At 41.8% G+C, this 20,755-nt stretch overlaps 1 protein-coding gene across 1 annotated transcript in view; it reads left to right on the forward strand.

Annotated features, from left to right (window-relative positions):
• Positions 1-20,755, forward strand: part of LOC133026812 (zeta-sarcoglycan) — a 140,810-nt gene that overhangs the window by 43,235 nt on the left and 76,820 nt on the right. Inside the window, exon 2 of the mRNA XM_061093785.1 lies at positions 4,030-4,131. Within this exon, the coding sequence (XP_060949768.1) occupies positions 4,030-4,131 (102 nt within the window). The remainder of the gene's footprint in view (positions 1-4,029; positions 4,132-20,755) is intronic.

Here is a 20,755-nt window from a genome sequence, read left to right on the forward strand (position 1 = left end):
GACAGATGGAGCGAGGGATTAACAGAAGACAGACAAAGAAAAGCCATGACAAACACATTCAGAGAGAGAGCGTGAGAGACAACGGAACAATGAGAGATAAATGGATGAATGGAGAGATTTAGTCACTTTCTTCTGTTTGTTAAAGAAACCCCATTGTATTGTAGGCTTTGGCAATATCGTTCGTAGTACATTTGTGCCAATTACGCATACTGGATTGTAAATAACAATAAAAAGACAAGTGAGAGAGTGAGAGAGTGAGAGAGAGAGGGAGAGAGAGAGAGAGGGAGAGAGAGAACTCTCATGTTCAATAAATGAGGCATCAGTGTTGGACAGTGGAGCAGTGTGGTGGAATAAAACCACCTGATTAATTTTAACATTATCGTCTTCATGTTTTTGGGCGACAGAGGGTGTGTGGGGGGGGGGATATGTTCAGGCTCAGTTAATTCTCTATGACAGTCTCCCTCTCTCTCTCTGTGTGCATGTTCTATACTATTTGCTTCTATGTTTGGAGCTGTATAGGTTATGTGTGTAACTGTATATTTTCATCAATAATTCAGGGAGTATTTGTGATTCTCCAGGTCCCTGAGTTCTGATATATTTTATTGAATAAGCTGCATGGTCCACTGTATATTCAGTGTCATGATTGTAGATCTAACAACACTGAACAACTCTGGGTGGTCTAACGTATCAATCCCTCACACTCTCATCACTTTGCAAAGCTACACAAAATATGTTTCTGTGAATCATAAACAGACTGTTGGTCTGGGTTCAAAAATCAAGGTTTATCTTGTTTTTTATTTTTATTTTTGATCATCCCTTGAGTATGAATAGGATTATAAATAAGTCATGATGGGCAAATGAATAATTGTCCATTACTTTGGTGATCAAAAGTCAATAAACACCGTCACTCCTTGAAAGTTGTCCCAACATATATTATAAGTCTGAACAGCCACGATCACTGGAAGTATAGAAACCAGAGGCAGTAATTCTAATTCTGAATATAATCTTAATCTGTTTTCTGCTTATGTTGGAGTTACCCTCTCAACTAAAAGATGATTGTATGTATCTTAGCAGAACTATTCTTAGCATAGTTAGTGGTGTTGATTTTTGATTGGACATAGGGGTTCGTATATGAATGTAAATTTCTAAAACTCCTCTGCTTCAGTTCGTCTTACTTGACATTGTTTTTACTGCTTTGTCTTTCATATTGTTTGTGATTTCTATTCAAAATACTGATTTCCTTTTGTTGGCTGGTCCACCCCCACACAAATCCCCTGTTCCTCCGGCTCATTTCCACCACCACCACCACCGCCCACTACATCAGGCATGTCAGTTGATGAGCTTGACTTAATTTGTCTGAGTCCCCATCTGTATTTCTCTTTGCCTCATTTCTCTCCCTCAGTGATTCCTCTCTTTCTCGTGCCTTGAGCACATTTGCAATTGGAAAGGCTCTGTTGGGTTGTTGCACCTAAACATTAATGATAATTCACTGAACTAAACGGAACAGAATTTGTATCTTCATGGATAGTTTCATCAACATTTGTGAACATGAATAGAAAGCTGGGAACTAGGTGGGCACGAATAATGTATTGTCCAACCACATACTGTGGAATAGATATTCCAGTTGAAGGCTGAATTAGTTTAATCCACCATGTTTGTTTCAGGTTTTTTACCACCGAAGAGAACTTTATTTCACAGTTGATGCATTTTTTGAGCTTGTAATTTATTAAGCTAACCAGGAACACACCTGCAGTTGTAATTGCTGTATGTAATATGAGAAGTACAAAAAAAAAAATTGGCAATATACTGAAATGTTGATTTGACTTTCCTCATCTATCCTATCGGTGATTGCAGTTGATCGCCTATTATCTCAGTTGATTATTTAAACAAATGCGACATCACTGTCTTTTTTCCAAAGTATATCTCTTAAAATCCCCAGAAACCTCGCCGAGCTCAGACCAAGCCAACAGTCAGAGCAGCTCTGATGTGCTCTCTGCTCTGTTACTCTCCTAAGCATCGATTTGACATGGTGCAGTATCTGCCACTTTGCTCCCTAAGAAGCCTCACTATCCTAGTACCCTGCATGGCTGTTTGAAATGAATTTAATCTGGCCATGTAAGTCGGATCCAACAATTTTTCAAAGTTCCCCTAGAGTGGAATCTATAAAATGCCGCACACATTATCATAAACCTGGAGAGCTGGCCAGCACATCAGAAATAGTGGGGGATAGCGCCATCCTCGATGTTATGCTTTACATAACTTTACAGATGAACCCGTCCAGTGTCCTGTTTATCCCAAGGTCAGCTGGGATTGGTTGCAGTGCCCCCTGTGACCCTTAAACACAATGACCAGTATTACATCAACCTCAATCCTTTTTTAAAAATGACTTAATTTTATATAACAACACTCTCAGGGAATTTGTGACAAACACTTCTTTTGATACCTTTAATACTGTACATATGTTAGTGTTGAGAGTTCTTCTTATGACAGAAGAGCTGTCATAAGAAGAGCTGTGAGGCAAGTCTCCATTCTCAAGAAGATAATAACAATCCTGGCATGACTCGTTACCTGCCCCCTCCCATTTGATATAAAACTAAGATGTTTCCATTGCTGTTCAAGCTTTTCTGAGTCACTCCTTCCATGCATGTTGGACCAAGAATCCTCTGTCGTCGGATGTTTTATAATAAACTCAGATATTCAACAACGGTAAAACTTTGGCTCATCTAGTTAATTATTTTATTCACCACTGTCAAAACCAATTAGAAATTCAGTATCACCAACAAGCACTTTCTTCATGGTAACTTGTAATGTTAGGGATTAGGGTTACATTAAAAATGCTAATAAAGGTCTAAAACAAATGGTTGTGGTCTCAAACTTATATGCTCAAATTGTGTACGTTGCAAAGTTATTAGATCGGCCATTGTTTGAAAAGTCTCCCCACAGAGAGCCATATCCACTTCCTATTTTCCTAGCTGACCTCCATTTTACTCGCCTCGATGGGTTTTCTCAGCAGGGGTTTCTTTCATCTGTCTTTCTGACAAGCTAAAATGTGTTCCTACTGTTTTATGTCTTCATTGTGAACCAAATAGTTATCTAAACCTCCAGCACCTTGTCATGTTTGGATAAAGATAAAACCCTTACTTTGCCAGCATCTCAAAACTACAGCTCTCATGAGGCTTTGACAATGTGCATTTACTTCCTCTGTTTTTGGAAGGCAGTTGTTATGTATGACGTCCTCCGAGGTTGAGTAAATGAATCAATAATCACACGCGTACGCTATTAAACACTCCTAACGGACTCTTTAAAACAGGATCAAACTGGGGGTGAAGTAGACCTATGTGAATACATGATATTCCCATTTCAAATCCATATTACACTGCTCATCAATGGCTAATGCTAATAAGTACTGCTGGATCCTCAAAAGCTCTTAGCACATTTAAATTGGTTTAAACCCAGGATCTGGAAAAGGGAACATTTTATTTATGCATGAGGATATTTAGTCAATGCAAAAACTACAGGATAAGACAAATACAACCATAAATTTGACATTTTCTTTAATGTGAATGTACATGTGAACACACACTTCGAACCTTGTAGTTTGTATATTCAAGTCAAGTGCACTTTCATATGCCCGACGGTATTCCAAAGTCACATTTGTGTCATTGTCTATGAATTGTGTCACAGGAAAATAAAAGCCACATGAAACCTAAAGACAAGACACACAATAAATCTTGACCATGTTTTCGCATGAGCAATTCAACAATTGTGCCCCTCCACAATTTTCTGCAGTATCTGTGTATTATTGTGAATAATATCATGGAACTAATCTAGTAATAGGCTTTTCCCATCATTTGTAATGAATGATTAGTTGAAAACTCATCAGAAAGAAGATGAGCAGAGTAGATCAATGGATTCTCTCAGTCTCTATGACAGTATATCTGCTCATAAAATGTTATTGGATTCACCTGAATTTCTGAGGATTCTCTCAATAACCACTAAATCTCTCTGTTTATCTCTTTGTCTTGTCAGGATGGCATGGGGAATCTACGGGTGACAAAGGAAGGTGTCCGATTGGAGGGAGTGTCTGAATTCCTGCTTCCTTTATACGTCAAAGAGATCCAGTCTCGTAGGGTAAGACTACCTGTGTCTGCGAGTATGTGTGTTTGTGTGTATATGTACTTCAAGAATGATTAGTCAAGCACTATGGAACCAAAACATATTCATGGTTTGAGTATATTTATGTATTTGTGTTCTGTGATGTAAATGTAGTCATCCTTCAATCAGTTAAATCTTTTTCTGTACTTGTTTTTTCTCAGTACAATTACCAGTCTATTATGTTTCTGTGTGTATGTGTAGAAAGCCATGTTCCAACACCTATAATCAGCCGAAATCACATGTGGCTGTGATGGTGACATAGTGTAGCAGTCTTCCAGATTTACTTGTGCCATTATGGACATGTGTCACTCTATATAGGGCACTGTGTGTGTTTGTGTGTGCGCGCGCCCAAGCTTGTATATGTTCATATGTATGAATATTAAGCAGAAGGGAATGTCCCACACACACATGAGATTCACCAAAACAGTTTGCTGTGTTGCTTGCAAGAACAGTCATTACCTGTGAAAGATATGCACTCAGAGTTCAATCTGAAGCAACATGGACCCGACAATGACTCTGAATTGACTCCACATCATCAGCCAAGATTAAGCTGTAAAGAGAGAGTGAAAAAAAAACACTCAGCAAACTAAAAAGGATCCCTCTGGCCTGAATAACTTTGCCGATAAGAGTACTTCAGCATAGAGAGTGATGGAGAAGTGGAATAAAGAGATACTGACGGACAATGGAAAGAGGAAGAGAAAAGTGCATCAGAAGGAATAGAGGAGTTAATGGGGAGGGAAGCATACTATATGTTGATTCATGGACGCTAAGACTTTAATGCATTACAAATGAAACTGATAGGATATATTCATCCATTTTTCAATAGATAGATTTTTACAAATGATGCAGTAGTAAATAAATGAATCACTTAAAGTTGACCTATTTGTAGTGGTTACCAAACTGTTTCTGCCTGGCCCCCCCTTTGGGGGTGAAGTGAGGAATAGTACAGTAGATTTAACATGTTTGAGCCTTTTGGGTGGATACTGCGCCACAAAATAGTGTGTTGCCTTTTTTATTGGTAACATTTGAAACAGTCAGGATTGGCTTACCATCAACTTTACATTTTCACACTCTTTTCACGTCTTCATGAATTGGTGTCATTGTGGTATGCTATTTGGTTGAACCAGTTTTGTAATGTGTTTTGCAGTTTACTTATTGAGAAAAGATAGCAAGCTTTTTAAAGATATCCCAGTTTAGTATTTATATAGTCTATCAGCATAATTTATTTAGTTACTGTACTAAAATGTAATTTTTTTAACATTAGAAATGGTATCAGTTCCATACCAATTAGTATGATGCCCTAATTGTCATTCAAGAAAAAGGTATTAACTGCGTGGTAGGTTTACTTATTCTCAGTATCTTTTAACAGCCTACTGTCAACTGTCCATTTTTGGGGGATATTAGTTATTGTTTACCAATTTACAAGAATGTAAGTGGACTTTATTAATCCTCAAAATAAACTAAAAAGTTTCATGCTCTCTTAATGGACATTTTGAGAAAAGCAATTTGATGATATCCCACACAGATGCCGTATGCCTTATTCACACACACACACAACGCATACAAATACACGCACACACACACACATTTAGCATATTTTGCATAATCAGGGCCTTCCCCCAGCAGCGCATTGTGGGAGAGGTAAATGGAACATTGTGACTCCCAGAGAGAGCTAAATACAGAACACTGCATATAAACTATGCGCTAACAGCGGCAACCACGACACACTGAGAAATGATATTGGCTGTGAAATTGAAAAAACAGGGTGCAGGAGAGGGAGAAAGATAATTGAGGAAAGAAAGGTAGGGGAAAACCAGAGTGAGTAGAGGTTGAAGGGAAATAAAGGGGTCAGAGAGAATCAAACAGACCTAAAGAGGTGGAAAGAAATGTATGAATACAAGAAAATGAAAGAAGGCAAAAGTGAAGACTAAGAGACAGACATGGATAATAAAAAGAATTGAAAAAACATAGAAAACAACTAGAACAGATTAAATGTTTTTCGAGTTGTGATTGTGTTTCACATTATGTTCTTCATTTCCATAGATTCTGGAAGGTTTTTTTAACCTTCCTTTCAGGTAAATTGCTGAGGTGAAATAAATCAAAATTGCTGGGATATTTTGACATTGCAAAACATGTTTTGATTAGTTGTTGATATTTTCTACATGAGGCCGGCAAGGTGGCACAGTGGTGCAGTGGTAAGAACTATTGACCTCACAACAAGGAGGGTCTTGGTCAAAATGACAGAGACGAATGGTTGTTTGTCTCTGTACGTTGGCCCTGGGATGAGCCTGGCCACCTGTCCAGGGTGGACCCTGCCTCTAGCTCAAGGTTAGCTGGGATTGGCTTCAGCCCTGCTGTGGTCTATAAAGGAAGCGGTATAGATAATGGATGATTATCGATGTGCATGTGTTTACAGGCTATCACAGCAAATAGTAAAATAAAATTGGTTAGAGTTTGTTTGTTTTATAACCATAGCATAGCTTGCACTTTTGTCACAAAATCCCAGTGGTTGATTGAGGCTCTGAACGGACTAGGAAAGACTTGTAACATGTGTTCACCAAGCAAAGACTACAGGTAGTGGACAGGAGTTGCTTGAGCACTTGGCTTTATAGCAACATCTGCCAAGGATGCAGTGCAAGGCCCCAGCAAGGCACTAGTAAAGTATTCAGCAGACATTTGGAAGCTCCAGAGAAGCTTTGAGAGACACATGACCTAGAGTGTGTGAGGCTACTGAGTCACGCTGTAAAAACAGCCGTAATCTGTGCCAGAGCAACATCACAAGCCAGAATTTAGAAGATATCAAACACAGAACTCTGCAGTAGTTGTGTTCTTACAACAAATGTTGAGGCACTTGGCTTGGGAGTGATGTTAAATCCAACATACAAATAGCGGACAGATTATGTTGTTACAAATGTGTGGTCGCTGACACACCAAGCTGGGCTATAGGCGGTGAACCGATTGATGTTGCGGGCTGGTTGATCAATAGACTGCCCTGATTCAGGTGAGCAAACAGATTTGGCACACAGGATGATCAAGGGGCAGTCAGAACAGGTTTCAACTGGGCATGGATCAAACACTTTGACACAACAAGTCCTTCAAATCACATAATCAAGCATCATCCCTGTTGACAGGGTAACATCATATTTCTGAGCCTTCAGAGGGAGTTTGATGGAAGGGATAATGTTTGGATTGAAAAAAGGGCAAAGTCAAGTAAGGCTGGCACATCATCGTTGTTACAAAAGGAACTAATGGTTAAGGTCGGGGGATGATTGTGGTCATGCTCCTGAAAAAAAACAAAAAAAAACTGACTGCCTATCTTACCCAACCATTCCACCCTACATCTGTAACAGCATTGCATTACTTCCTCGTTAGCTACTGTTGAAGCATAGCAGCTAGTGGCAACAGAGATTATCCGGCAAATACTAGGTACTACTGACTATTTCAGTGTACAGGATACGGTCTGACTTAGTTAGGAACTACAAAAATCTCTCAATGATCCCTGTGATTGGACTTTAGTGTTTGGAGTATGTTTATACCAACCTGCAGGCAACAGCAGCAGTGTGAGATGTTGTATTTTCAAGTTGTCCATCCAAAAATCCCTTTGTCCTTGTCTCTTCAGTGAGTAACGCTTTGACAGAATCCTTTTTTTTAACATGGCAAAAGTGTGGACTTGGACTTAAAAATAAAGTAATTCCATTTTGGTGGTTAAACCTGAAAGATCAAGACCTCAATGGACTCTTGTATAGCCTTAACTGATCAAATGAAATTCAAATTATGATGAAATAGACTTGACAACTGCTGTTAATTCCATCAAAGTATTAATCACATATTTAATGAGTCTGGATGGACTTGTATGTTAACTGGAAGGAAGCGCCTGTAAGGTAATATTTCGACTTTACAAATACAGTCTGTGGGGGATTTACATAGTATATGTACTCTATGTAATAGTATGCATTTACTTGGAAGATGATTCCATTCTAACCCAGAGGCAGTGGGATTATCATCAGAGCAGCAGGTTTTGTAGGGTATTTCACTGTGTGTTGGTGCATTTTAAAAGCACACTGCGAATGCGGTGTTCACTCATATCTCGCTCTCTTTTCACTATTCCCACAAAGGCCCGTCTTTAGCGACACACATGCATGAGCACACACATTCTCATACACACACACACACAGTCTTGCCACTAGGTCCTATAATTGCCTCCATAGGGATTCAATGACGACCTGTCTAGAGACACAACGGAAACTTATTTATTCTTCTCTTTCGCAGTCCATATATATCTTTTTAATTCAGCATTTTTTCTTTTTATCTTGATCTATGACTTGTCTTTCTATGCACCCCCCTATTTATATGTTGGTGTCTTTCTCTTTCACCCCAGGAGTAATACTGGCTCCCAGGAGTGAGGCCTGGTTATGTGGTAGAATCCCAGGATAAGGGTCTCACTTATTGAAGAAAGACAGAAAGAAAATCCCTGCCTCACGCAGTTGGTGTGCAGATTAATGGAAATATAGGGAGCGATGCATGGTGTAAAAGGTGGCGTGTTTTAGGGGGTGGAGCCAAATCCAATGATAATTAAGACTCCCAGAGAGATGATTGAAAAACAATAATGGAAGTATGAAATATAATGGAAAAATCAAAAGCAACAATTAAAGGCGCTCCTCTCATCTATACCCTGTACTGCAGTTTCAATGAAGACCAAGCAAGGAAATGTTGGGGGTGGGTAAAGGTGGGAGGATGCCATAACTTTATTTTTGCTGTTTGTCAGTTTGAGATTTATTACAGCTTCTCTCTGCCTCATACTTTCTCTGTGCTCCTTCTCTGGGGACCTGAGCTAGCTGAAACTTCTCCAACTCTGGAGCTGTAATTGAATAGCAGAGAGTCCTAATGGTACATTAGGCTGTTCCCGTCTTGGCAGGCCCTATTGATTTTGACTTTGCAGCATTGTAAACAATCCGGGCTAAATGTAACTGAACGGATGCAGACCTTGGTGTAGGCTATAATTTGAGGGCTCTTGCAGTGCAACTGTTGCGCTGTGGCAGGTCTTACTGTTACAGTGTGGCTTTGTTTGACTTTAATAGCACGTTACCTGAAATGGCTCTCACTTTCTCAGAAGAATAATAGCCGGCAACTTGAGTTTGTTTGATTTCCTCTTCATGGCTTGTGTTTGTGTGTGAGAAAAGGATGCCACAATATCCAACTGTCAAGCACACTTGATTTTAATTGCATGTCACCTGTGGTGTATGATGCTGCCGCTTTTCTTAGCAGAGTAATGGCTTTTTTGATGTGCTTTTGTTTGTGGTCGCATCTCGGAAAGCGACTGGCATGTTTTTATGCCCACTGTGCTTTCCATCATCATCACTGTATAGGGCCACCCTGTGAAGGTGATGTCTCCTGTGTGAAGATTAAAACAAACCCTAAGCTATCATTCAGACACACTGTCAACAGGAAGTTCAACCACTAGGAACATTCGATTCAAATTGCGCGTCACCCCATAATGTGTGATTTTTCACATGAACAGTCTGTAGTGTAGAGTGGCTCAGATGCAATTCAAGTTATTACCACCTGGAACTGTGTGTGTGTGGTATTATCATCTCGTGAGGACCTATCTTCCCTATGGATACAAAAAGCAAGTCACTATAATGTTGAACAATACATTTTAAGTTGAAGACAAGTTTTGGGGGTTAGGTATAGGTTTATGTTTAGGTTAAGGTTAGGGGTAAACAAGTAGTAACTGTGCTTAAGGTTACAATAAGTTTCCACTAAATCACTAAATCAATGCAAGTCAATGAAAGGTCATTTTGAAGTTGTGTGTGTGTTTGTGCTAATTGTTGTTAGCTCTTTTCCAGCACAAACACTGACCTGGTCAGTACCAGTAGACGTCATGGGGACCAAAGCCCAGTCCACGAGTCAAAATGTAATCTCTTAGGTTCGGGTTCGGGTTTGGGATATAGTTCGTAGAGATTTTTTATTATAATCTCAGGCCTCCTTTGTTTGAACATCTGGAAGCCTACTCATATATATATAGATCACGCTTCTCTTGATGCTTATTACATAATCTCACCCAGCTTTTATTCATCTGCTGCTGCTTCCTTTCATTATATCCTATTATGTATTTGTCCTATTGCTCAAATATGTAACTATTCTCCCATAGAAGAAGACTCAACATGCAGTGTCCCCACGTCCAACAGATGTGAAGTGTATTTGATTTAAACACCTTGTCACCTTTAGGGGGTGGCTCTCAGTATATGAGAGCATCTCCAGGTTTCAGTATGCAGAGAGGGGTACCTTAGACATGCTGTCGGTGATAATAGGCATTGACATCAAAAAATGAGCGCTCCATCAAGCAGACACATGCTGCTGAGGGCTTGTAAGATGTCCGAGCTCTTTCTATGTCCCCCGGAACATTGAGAGCGATATCAAATGAGATGTCTGAGCCACCAGTAAGGATGAATTGAAGATAATGGAAAAAGGAAGAAAGAACAGTTGGACTGAGGGAGGCTTGTAGAGGTTCGTGGGGTGAGGGGAATATTTTATCCTCTTTTCTGCGATTACGAATAAGAACTCATCTTTTAATTCAATACCGAGCTTGGAAGGGTGTGTAGTTGAGCATGTGGGTGAGTGGTTGTATGTGCGTGACTGTCTGCATATTTGTCCGTCTGCGTCATCTAATTCCTATGTGTCCGCTGTGCGAGTGTCCGGCGTGGACGTGTGTGCCAGACGTGGTCGCGACCCATTTAAAAATAGTCCCCATTAACATTTAACAGCGATTTTCCGAATGTCAGGACAAAGAAAGTCACATTGGCCCTTGAGGGGAGTGAGGGAACGAGACAAAATGAATAAGAATATTAATCCCTTGCTCCAAAAGATCATTCCATCCCTCCCTGCAGCTGCTGTCTCAGAGGTCATGTCATCCAAGAGCTACAACAAATCTGCTCATCACAGAACTTGACTGGAGAAAAAGGGCACATCATGGCGTGCCAAGTTAAATGTAAAAACTTGATAGTGCTGTCATTAAAGTGGATTTTGCTTCAACCAAAATCCATCTAAATGTGCTTGACACTTCCCTGTCAAGACGAATTGTAAGTCTGCCTTTGAGAGTTTAAGGCAAAAGAAAAACTGTCCGACATGTCTTAGATACAATTTACCGTAGAAGTTTTTCTTACGGAGCACGCTGGACAGAGAATAATATTTTATACCTGGGCTGTTTTGACAACCACAGAAGCTGTCAGGATAAATTACAAATACCAAAAAGGGAAACAAAATTAATTGAATATGACTGTGTCGTTCTTTGCTTTATGTTAGTCACAGTCTATTATTCAAACCCTTGCAGGGGGAAAAAAGGTGCTATCATCATATTTCAAAACTTTTTTTCTCCATTTGAGGTATGATGATGTGCCTGCTTTTATAAACTCATTCTAAAAAATAACAACCCATGCTTTTGAAAAACTTCCCTTCCTCATAAGTAATCCAGGCTGTAAACAGTCCACATCTTTAAATGTCACATTACTGGCATCAGGACAGTAGTTACCATTGAGCACAAGGCCATCAGCTGTGTGCCAGCCCTCCATTTATTGTTTGATTTAATAAACTACACACATATGGTCATTGATAGTTGGCTGCATTTCTTCCTGAGTACAGTGTCATTTTTTGACTAGTACATTAACCCATAGTTACACTCTATGTTTAGATGTCTCTATACCACTGTGCTTTTCCCATTCTTCTGGCTTCAGCTATAAAAAATACTGCCACGATTTAAAGCAAAAAGAAATAATGCAATACTTTGCTTCAAAGAGTGCAGCGCTGGGTTTTCTCCCTATATAATCATGTTTAAATATCCCCCTATCCTGGTGTCTGTGAAGTAATTGGCGTGATGATCAGGCGAGCGGATAGCTTTGTACAGTCAAATGTATCTCTCAGCCCAGAGCTAGTTTCAATGATAGCATCAGTGGGAAAATGAGGGCATATATTAGGTGCAAGAAAAGTTGAACAGAGCTGTTTCCTTCCTCAGCCTCAGCCATGTATTCCTTGAAGTGTGTTAATGCATTTGCTCAGTGTAATCAGCATGACAAATTCAGTATGTAGAATGTATGCTCGAACATGAGAGGGATTCATGCTAACCACACTAACTCAAGCCTATAACACGAAACACATGATGATTAGTAAATGAAGACACGATTTATTCAGTCTTATTAACCATGGATTGGTTCAGCATTATCCACTTTACTTCCTCACTGTATCCTCCTCCTGAGCTAAAACATATATTTTGTCATGTAATTGAGACTTATCTTTCTGTAGTGTTCTGATCTACTTTAAATAAGTGCTCAACACTGAGACTGTATACTTATGTATTACCAACTCCAGTAACTGGACGATGGGTATACCGCAAAGAATCTGCTGTTGCTACTCTTTCAACGCACCAACAAAAACTACACAACAAAGGCCGTATATCTCATTTCTGAACAGGTATGATTCTGTCCTCCACTGTTACATTCACTCTTCACAGAAGAGCATTAAGGCAAATGTCAGAGCCAAATGACTTTAAGAATCATCTAAAAATTGTAAGAAAAAAGGATTAGTTGTAATACAAATAATTTGAAACTTAAGTTATTTATAGTGAAATAATTATTTTTCAAGAAATCGGGCCATATACTTCTAGAATGATATATAAAGGAGGTTCTGTATTATGCCTGTGTTAGGTTGAATGGTTTAGATGTGCATGTTTTCTCCATGGATTTTCCAGCATTCTTCATTAAACGTGAAAAAGCTGAAAAAATGTTTTCACAATATTGCAAATTATGTTGTGAAAATTACAATATATGTTTTTCTAAATATTTCAACCCTAATAGATACAGTGTCATAATATAATTGATTTATCAGCTCAGACTTAAGTACAGACACATTTATACACAAAAGTCTGCCAACACATACAACTGACAGCCCATTCACACCAGACATCCTTTTGACAAGATGCATTCAAAGAAAACCAGAAATCCTCCTCTGAATGCTAAAAGTCTGTTCTGTCTTTTTCTTACACACGTGGATGTTCACTGTAATTGGACAAAATATGTGGAAATATAATTTTCTGATATGCCTATAAACAGTGCATATTCTAACAAACTTCTACATCAAATCAACATGGTCAGTGCATCTCTAGACACACTCTCTCCCTGAAGGAATTATGTATGCAGGTGGTTTCCAGGGGCCACAATCCGCCGTGTGAAATTAATTAAGGCTGGACATTTGAATTAATTAACTGGACGGGAGAGTGGCATTACACTGCTGTGGCCTTATGACATTAAACACACACTCACACTCACACAAAGACACACATTCCCACACTAAGCTGACACACACAGATTAGATTTAATTACCAGTCTGCAGATCATTGGTACAATGGGGTTCAGCCTTAATTACATATTGTACTGTCCCTCCGTGTGTGTGTGTGTGTGTCTTTGGCTGTGTGTGTGTGTGTCAGTGAGAGAAAGGAATTGCATGGCAAAAAAAACATATCAACGGCACTCCAGTAACATGAATCTGAGTGCAAAGTAAGCAGATTTCATTCTATGCTGCTCTAATGTATCGTCCACATATGGCAAGTCGTACGTCCTATGCTAACTCAGCTAAAAAGGCAAACCTTCACAGTTGCGATCTTGTCTCCACTGAAATTAGAAATTCCCTTAAGGAATATTCCTCAAACATCTGTGTTGTGAGCATAAAAGAGTCAATGTAAGCTTGAGAGGTGGCACTAAAAATGAGTAACGTCTTGCTTTGCAAAGAACAACAGCTGGAGTCAGTTATAATGACGCAGTTGAAATTTATGGCAACTGCAAACTAGCTCCACACCAAGGCAAACATTCAAATAAACAAATACCACCTCTGATGCTGCCTCATAATCAAAGCTGAATCACATTCTACCATTTGATTCATGTACCTTCACTCAGCCGGATGTTGTGCTTGCAGCACTTGACTTCTGTGACGCTGAATGCAGTGGTCTGTGCTTTTCTCTGTTTCTCATTTGTGACTCTCAAAAAATTGCAGAGCTGAGAGCACAGTGGGTATTTCTGTAACTCAAGTACAAACACTTGTGTCCTTATTCTGTTTCCCTCTCACTATTGCTGTGACCATTTTTCTGTCACAGTTTTTCATGGCTGAAGTTAAGTGGTCTGCGCTCTTGAGCAGCTTGTATACAGTCAGAGAGCTGAGCATGGTCACGGCAAAGTGCCAAAGTCTGTGTGCTGTGGTAAACAGCCTCAGGATGAGTATCCTCATGCATTTATAATCTACATCATAATTGCAGAGCTGAAAGCCTGAAGTAAATTGAAGGGACAACACCTAATGGTTAAGTGCTCCATGTCTGGTGAATAATTTGGGTAAAGCACAGTGCAGATTTGTTGGTTGGGCAAGGTAAGATTATTTTCCATTTAGACACACGTGCTTTGGATGGAAATACAAATAAATGAAATAAGACCATGACAATATTTCAAAGTGGGCACGTAATAATTCAACACATTTAAAATGTTAAGTCATTAAGAAGACAGCACAATTGCATTTTAGAGACAACAACATAAATTAATAAAGTTAGTAGTTAGAGATTAAAGTAGGAAAGTGAAATGAAGTAAGTTGTATGAAGTAAAAAAATCTATTAAGTAAAAAGCTGGTGAGGCTGAGCTGGATAAAAGGATAATAGACATATGAATAAGTGTCAACAGGACAGAAAGCGATATGTCCATTTTAAATGGACTGGTCACAACGTGTGTTGATGCATGTAGGTGCTCAGCGATTTTTATTAAGAGCAGTCATTTTTAGTATACTACAGGTATTCAGGAAGCCAATTCTGCAGGGTGAGGAGCATAGAAACCAGGAGCTGCTTCACCAGAGTAAACCTGTCCCAGATGACCTGATTGGTCTGGATGTCTTGTAACATAGGAATTCAGGCCCAAGACCTTTTACAGCTCTTTGGAAAAGTAATTGGATTTTTGAAATGTATCCTTTAATTCCCAGGACGACAGAGCAGGGATTTAAAGGCTGTTAATGTTAGTGAGGACCCTGACAGCAACATTCTGGATGAGCTGCAGCTGTGACGTTAATTTCTTTGACTAAGTCATGATACAACTCATGATTAAACAGCCCACTCTGCCACTCAGGGGCGGGTTTACATATGGATTCTATGTACTGAACCTGCAAACACAGTGCAAATGTTGTACACCACAGTTGCGTGGGACATTTTGACTCATATCCTTTTTTCAGCATATACATTTATCAGATGAGGGTGTGTGTATTCAGCTCACCTTGACTCTGGGATGTATAGTTCGATAGGGTATAGCTTGATGTTTAATAAGGACATCCCTGGAGCGGCTGCAGTCCTTCTCCTCCACCCGGCCACCCCCAGAGCTCGAGATCAGGATTAGATTGGATGATTGTCTTAACGCTCCATATCTTCTTTAGAATCGGGACAGGAGTAGGTAAAAAAGGCGTCCCTAATAATGCGTTCTATACAAAATTTCTAGTAATGGGACTCTACCTCGTATTTTTATACATACATTTACAAATTGAAAGAATTTTTTTTTAAAGATGGACTTTTCATCATGTTTGTTACGGCTCCAGGATGTTAGCTTGCTACGTCTAGGGGGGGAGTAGGGGAACCATAACACATGTTACTGTTAGGCTGACTCGGAGAACAACAAAACAGGGCACAACAGCAAACTGGATCAGTAAGTGTGTTTTATTTAGCCAGCGATCCGCCAAGGGGAATAGGGAACTATAAGCGGAGCCAAAGCAAAGAAAACAAGATAAAGTGACAACTAACTAGTGCACACATACAACCTAGCTAATACATACAGAGGGTGGCCCCGCTCCTAACCTGATGTGATAACAGAGTATGGTCTACGTGATGGCAGTGTAAACCCAAGGGTGTCTTACCTATTCACCTAAACCCCGGTGGCATCTCACAAACAAAAGGCAACAGCTCCACACAGCCCACACACAGGCAGACAATGGCCTCTCTTCATGGAGACAAAACAGGTGCAAGTTATCAAGGCCTGACGACACTAATTGGCCAACAGACAGCTCCCAGATTGGACAGGGGGTTGGACGATGGTGGAGGAACAGCCAATGGTGTGAGACCTGCAGAGAATGAGAGGGGAGACACAGGAAAACAACCACACACGTAACACCCCCACCCATAAAAGCAAACATCACACACGAGAAAGGGCATCCGCACACATATTCTCGGAGCCCTTCTTGTGACGAATCACCAGGTTGTACCCCTGCACAATCAGCGCCCACCGCATGAGGCGCTGGTTCTGATTATACATCCGGTGGAGAAAAACCAGCGGATTGTGATCCGTGTAGACCACAATTGGCCTAGAACTCGATCCCAAATAAACTTCAAAAAACTGGAGTGCCATCAGCAAAGCCAGAGCTTCCTGCTCAATAGTAGAGTACCGTGTCTGGCACTCATTGAACTTCCGTGAGAAGTAGCAGACCGGATGGTCCAGCCCGTTGGAATCCTCCTGGATAAGAACGGCACCGGCACCTACATTGCATGCGTCTACCTCCATCTTGAATGGCTTCTCAAAGTCAGGAGCCACCAGAACAGGGGTACTACATAGCAGAGTCTTAACAGAAACAAAAGCGTGTTGGCAATCTGGAGACCACGCAAACGGGACCAAGGGGCTCAGCAGACTAGTCAGAGGGGCGACAACAGAGGAAAAATTCCTACAGAACCCACGATAATACCCAGCCATACCCAAGAAGCGGCGCAGCTCACGCCGGGTGATGGGCACTGGGAAGGCAGTGATAGCAGTCACCTTAGCCTCCACGGGGCGCACCTCACCACCCCCAACCTGTTTACCAAGGTAAGTAACGGTAGCCCTACCAAACTCACATTTTGCCAAATTCAGCGTCAAGGAAGCCCTCGCCAAACGCTGGAACACTGTTGTCAAGGTATCTACATGAGCAGCCCAATCAGACGAATACACAACTACATCATCGAGGTAAGCAGCACAGTGTGGGACGTCAGCTAAAACAATATTCACTAAGCGCTGGAAAGTGGCAGGTGCATTCCGCATCCCAAACGCCATCACTGAGTACTGCTGAAACTTGTCTGGAGTGACAAATGCGGAGATCTCCGAAGCACGAGCAGTAAGTGGGACTTGCCAATATCCCTTTAACAGATCCAGCTTTGTCACATACCGGGCAGACCCAATGGTGTCCACACAATCATCAATACGCGGCAACGGGTACGAGTCAGGAACCGTGACTGCGTTCACCTTCCTATAATCCGTACAGAAACGGAACGTGCCATCAGGCTTGGGTACCAAGAGGCATGGTGAACTCCAAGGACTAGAGCTCGAAGACGCCAGACTATTCTCTACTAAATAAGACACCTCCTGCGACATGATCAACCTTTTCGTAGCGTTAATGCGGTATGGATGCTGCTTGATAGGTGCTGCACCTCCCACATCTATATCATGCTTCAAAACGTTGGTCAGGGAAGGAACATCACCGAACAGACAAGGGAACCCACGTATTAGGGCTACCATGTCAGCCCTACGTTCCTCATCCAGATAGGCCAGATGCGAGTCCAGAGATGACAGCATCCGAGAGTTCAACAACCGAGGGGTCTGTTGAGGAGCACTCCGCAACTCCAATCCATCCTCGTCACCCTCAGGAACCTGGTAGGAGCCTGGAACCAATACAGCTGGAACGGCAGACTTGACTGTGGGACCCGTAGACCCTTCTACGGAGTCCTCAGGAGGAGTAACTTTTGCATGATACAACTTAAGCATGTTAACATGGCAAACTCTTGTCTTGCGCCTCCGATCTGGGGTCTGTATAACATAATCTGTGTCACTCAACTTCCGTCCCACACAATAAGGACCGGAGAAACGGGCAGAGAGGGAGGATCCGGGAATGGGAAGCAGAACTAGAACCTGGTCACCCGTCTGCAGTGAACGTGGGACAGCCTTCTCATCAAAGTGACGCTTCATCCGCTTCTGTGAGGCGGACAGAGCTTCCCTAGCGAGGGCACAGGCACTGTGCAACCGTTCACGGAACCGGCTCACATAAGTTAACACATTTTGAGAAGAAGCACTACCCGAGATAAGCTGGTCTTTCAGAACTCTGAGAGGGCCGCGTACCGTATGTCCAAAAACAAGGTCAGCCGGACTAAACCCTAAGGACTCCTGAACGATCTCACGAACCGCAAACAAGGCAAAAGGAACACCCTCATCCCAGTCTCTCCCGGTCTCGAGACAGTACTTTCGCAGTATGGATTTAAGCGTTTGGTGCCAACGTTCGAGAGCACCCTGAGACTCAGGGTGGTAGGCACTGGAAACTCTGTGTGTAATAGACAAAGATGTCAGCACCTGCTCAAAAAGGTTAGAAAGGAAATTACTTCCTTGATCAGTTTGCACCACTTTCGGGAGCCCAAACGTCGAGAAAAACTTAACCAAAGCCTTGACCACTGCCTGAGCAGTGATTTTCCGAAGGGGAATAGCCTCAGGATACCGTGTAGCAACACACATAATCGTCAATAAAAACTGGTTACCAGTCTTAGACTTAGGCAATGGGCCAACACAATCAACTAACACGTGCTCAAAAGGCTCACCTAACGCGGGTATCGGACAGAGAGGAGCGGGTGGAATAACCTGGTTTGGTTTTCCTGTGACCTGACAGGTATGACAAGTACGACAGAATGCAGCTACATCACGTTTCAGTCCAGGCCAAAAGAAGTGCCTTAGAATCCTGTCATAGGTTTTCGTGATACCTAAATGACCAGACCATACGTGACTATGAGCAAGTGATAGAATATCCTGTCGATATGCAACAGGCACTACAATCTGATAGATCACACTCCAGTCACGTTCTGAATCAAGAGATGAAGTCCACTTACGCATGAGAAGAGCATTATCTAGGAAGTAACCCACCTTACCGTCGATATCCCCACCCGGAGTAACAGCCTTCCCATAACACTGCTCCAGTGTAGAATCTATCTTTTGCATAGCAACCAGCTTATCACGAGTTATCGGTAGAGGCAATGGGTCGAGACTAAGGCCAGCACTCTCAACGGCACTGTTCTTATCCGGCTGTGGAGGGGGCACAGAGGTAGAACCAGTAACCTCATTTACGTCCCCCACTGGGACAAGAAAGGAGTCAGACAGGTCAACCACATTACTCAATGGTCGGGACTGCGCCCGTGTAACAGCCCCCACCGGAAAAATCCCAGGGAATCTCTCGGCTAACTCATCCTCAGCGTTAGCTTCGGGACAGTCCAATACCTCCAACATAGGCAGCACTCTGCCTCCAGCAATATCATTGCCCATGATAAACTGAACGCCTTTTACCGGCAGGTTATGACATACCCCGACTTTGAAAATTCCACTGACTAAATCACATTTTAAATGTATCAGGTGCAAGGGGACTGGCACAAATCCCATCTCTATGCCCTGAACCAAAACACTGGAACCACAGAATGAATCACCTGACAATGGCACTGCATCAGAGAGGATAAACGACTGGGCCGCCCCAGTGTCACGGAGAATCTGAACCTTTTGCTGTTCCTTTGGATCACCGGTCAGTGACACAAGACCACTCAAAATGAATGGTTTGTAGCTGGGGTCAGGAAGGTCAGAAATGCACACATTCGGCATAACTGCCACAGAGCGAGAAACTGTACTTATCAACCCAACCCCCTTTTGTTGTTGAACGGGCGGTGGATGATTTCTCATACGAAGCTGACAGTCAGCAATTAAATGGCCAAATTCATGACAATAATAACACTCCCGTTCCTCCCTAGAACGTAAAGGTAGCGAAACTGACCTGCGAAACTGAGTGGTTGGAGAGGTAGAGAACGAATGAGCGGGCTTGTGGGTGAGTACAAACTCGTCCGCTAATACAGCTGCCTGGGACATTGACACCACTTTTTGCTCATTCAAGTATGTTACTATACCTTCTGATACACTATTCTTGAATTCCTCCAGCAGGACTAATTCTCGAAGAGAGGAAAAATCTGTAGTTTTAGTGGCGGTGCACCACCGATCAAACAAGGTGGCCTTCTCTCGAGCAAACTCCATGAAAGTACGATCAGGAGACTTTTTGCAACTCCTAAATTTTTGTCTATATGCCTCAGGTACTAACTCATACGCACGAAGAACAGTGGTTTTAACAATTTCGTAATCTAGACTGTCCGCCAATGAAATGGACGCCAACACCTCCTGAGCTTTACCAGTTAGTTTACACTGAAGCAAGAGGGGCCACACCTCTTTAGGCCACTGCATAGAAACTGCGATGCGTTCAAACACACCAAAATAAGAATCGATTTCCGATTCCCGGAACTGCGGAACCAACGCCATTTGTTTAGTCACATCCAATGTGCAAAATGAGCTAGCTAGTGGAGAAGAGAGGGTGGTTTGGGGTGAACGTGCTGCACTTGCAGCCTCCAATTCCAACCTCCGTAGTTTCACCTCCTTCTCTGCCTCAATCCGTCGGATCTCCAGATGGTGCTCACGCTCAGCTTGCCTCTCTCCACGCTCAGCCTCCATTTGCAAGCGGGCCAACCTTACTTTCAGACGGGCGTCCTGAGACGACATTAATAAAG

Source organism: Limanda limanda, chromosome 2 (assembly GCF_963576545.1).
Source record: "Limanda limanda chromosome 2, fLimLim1.1, whole genome shotgun sequence".
In the NCBI taxonomy this organism is placed as follows: Eukaryota; Metazoa; Chordata; class Actinopteri; order Pleuronectiformes; family Pleuronectidae; genus Limanda; species Limanda limanda.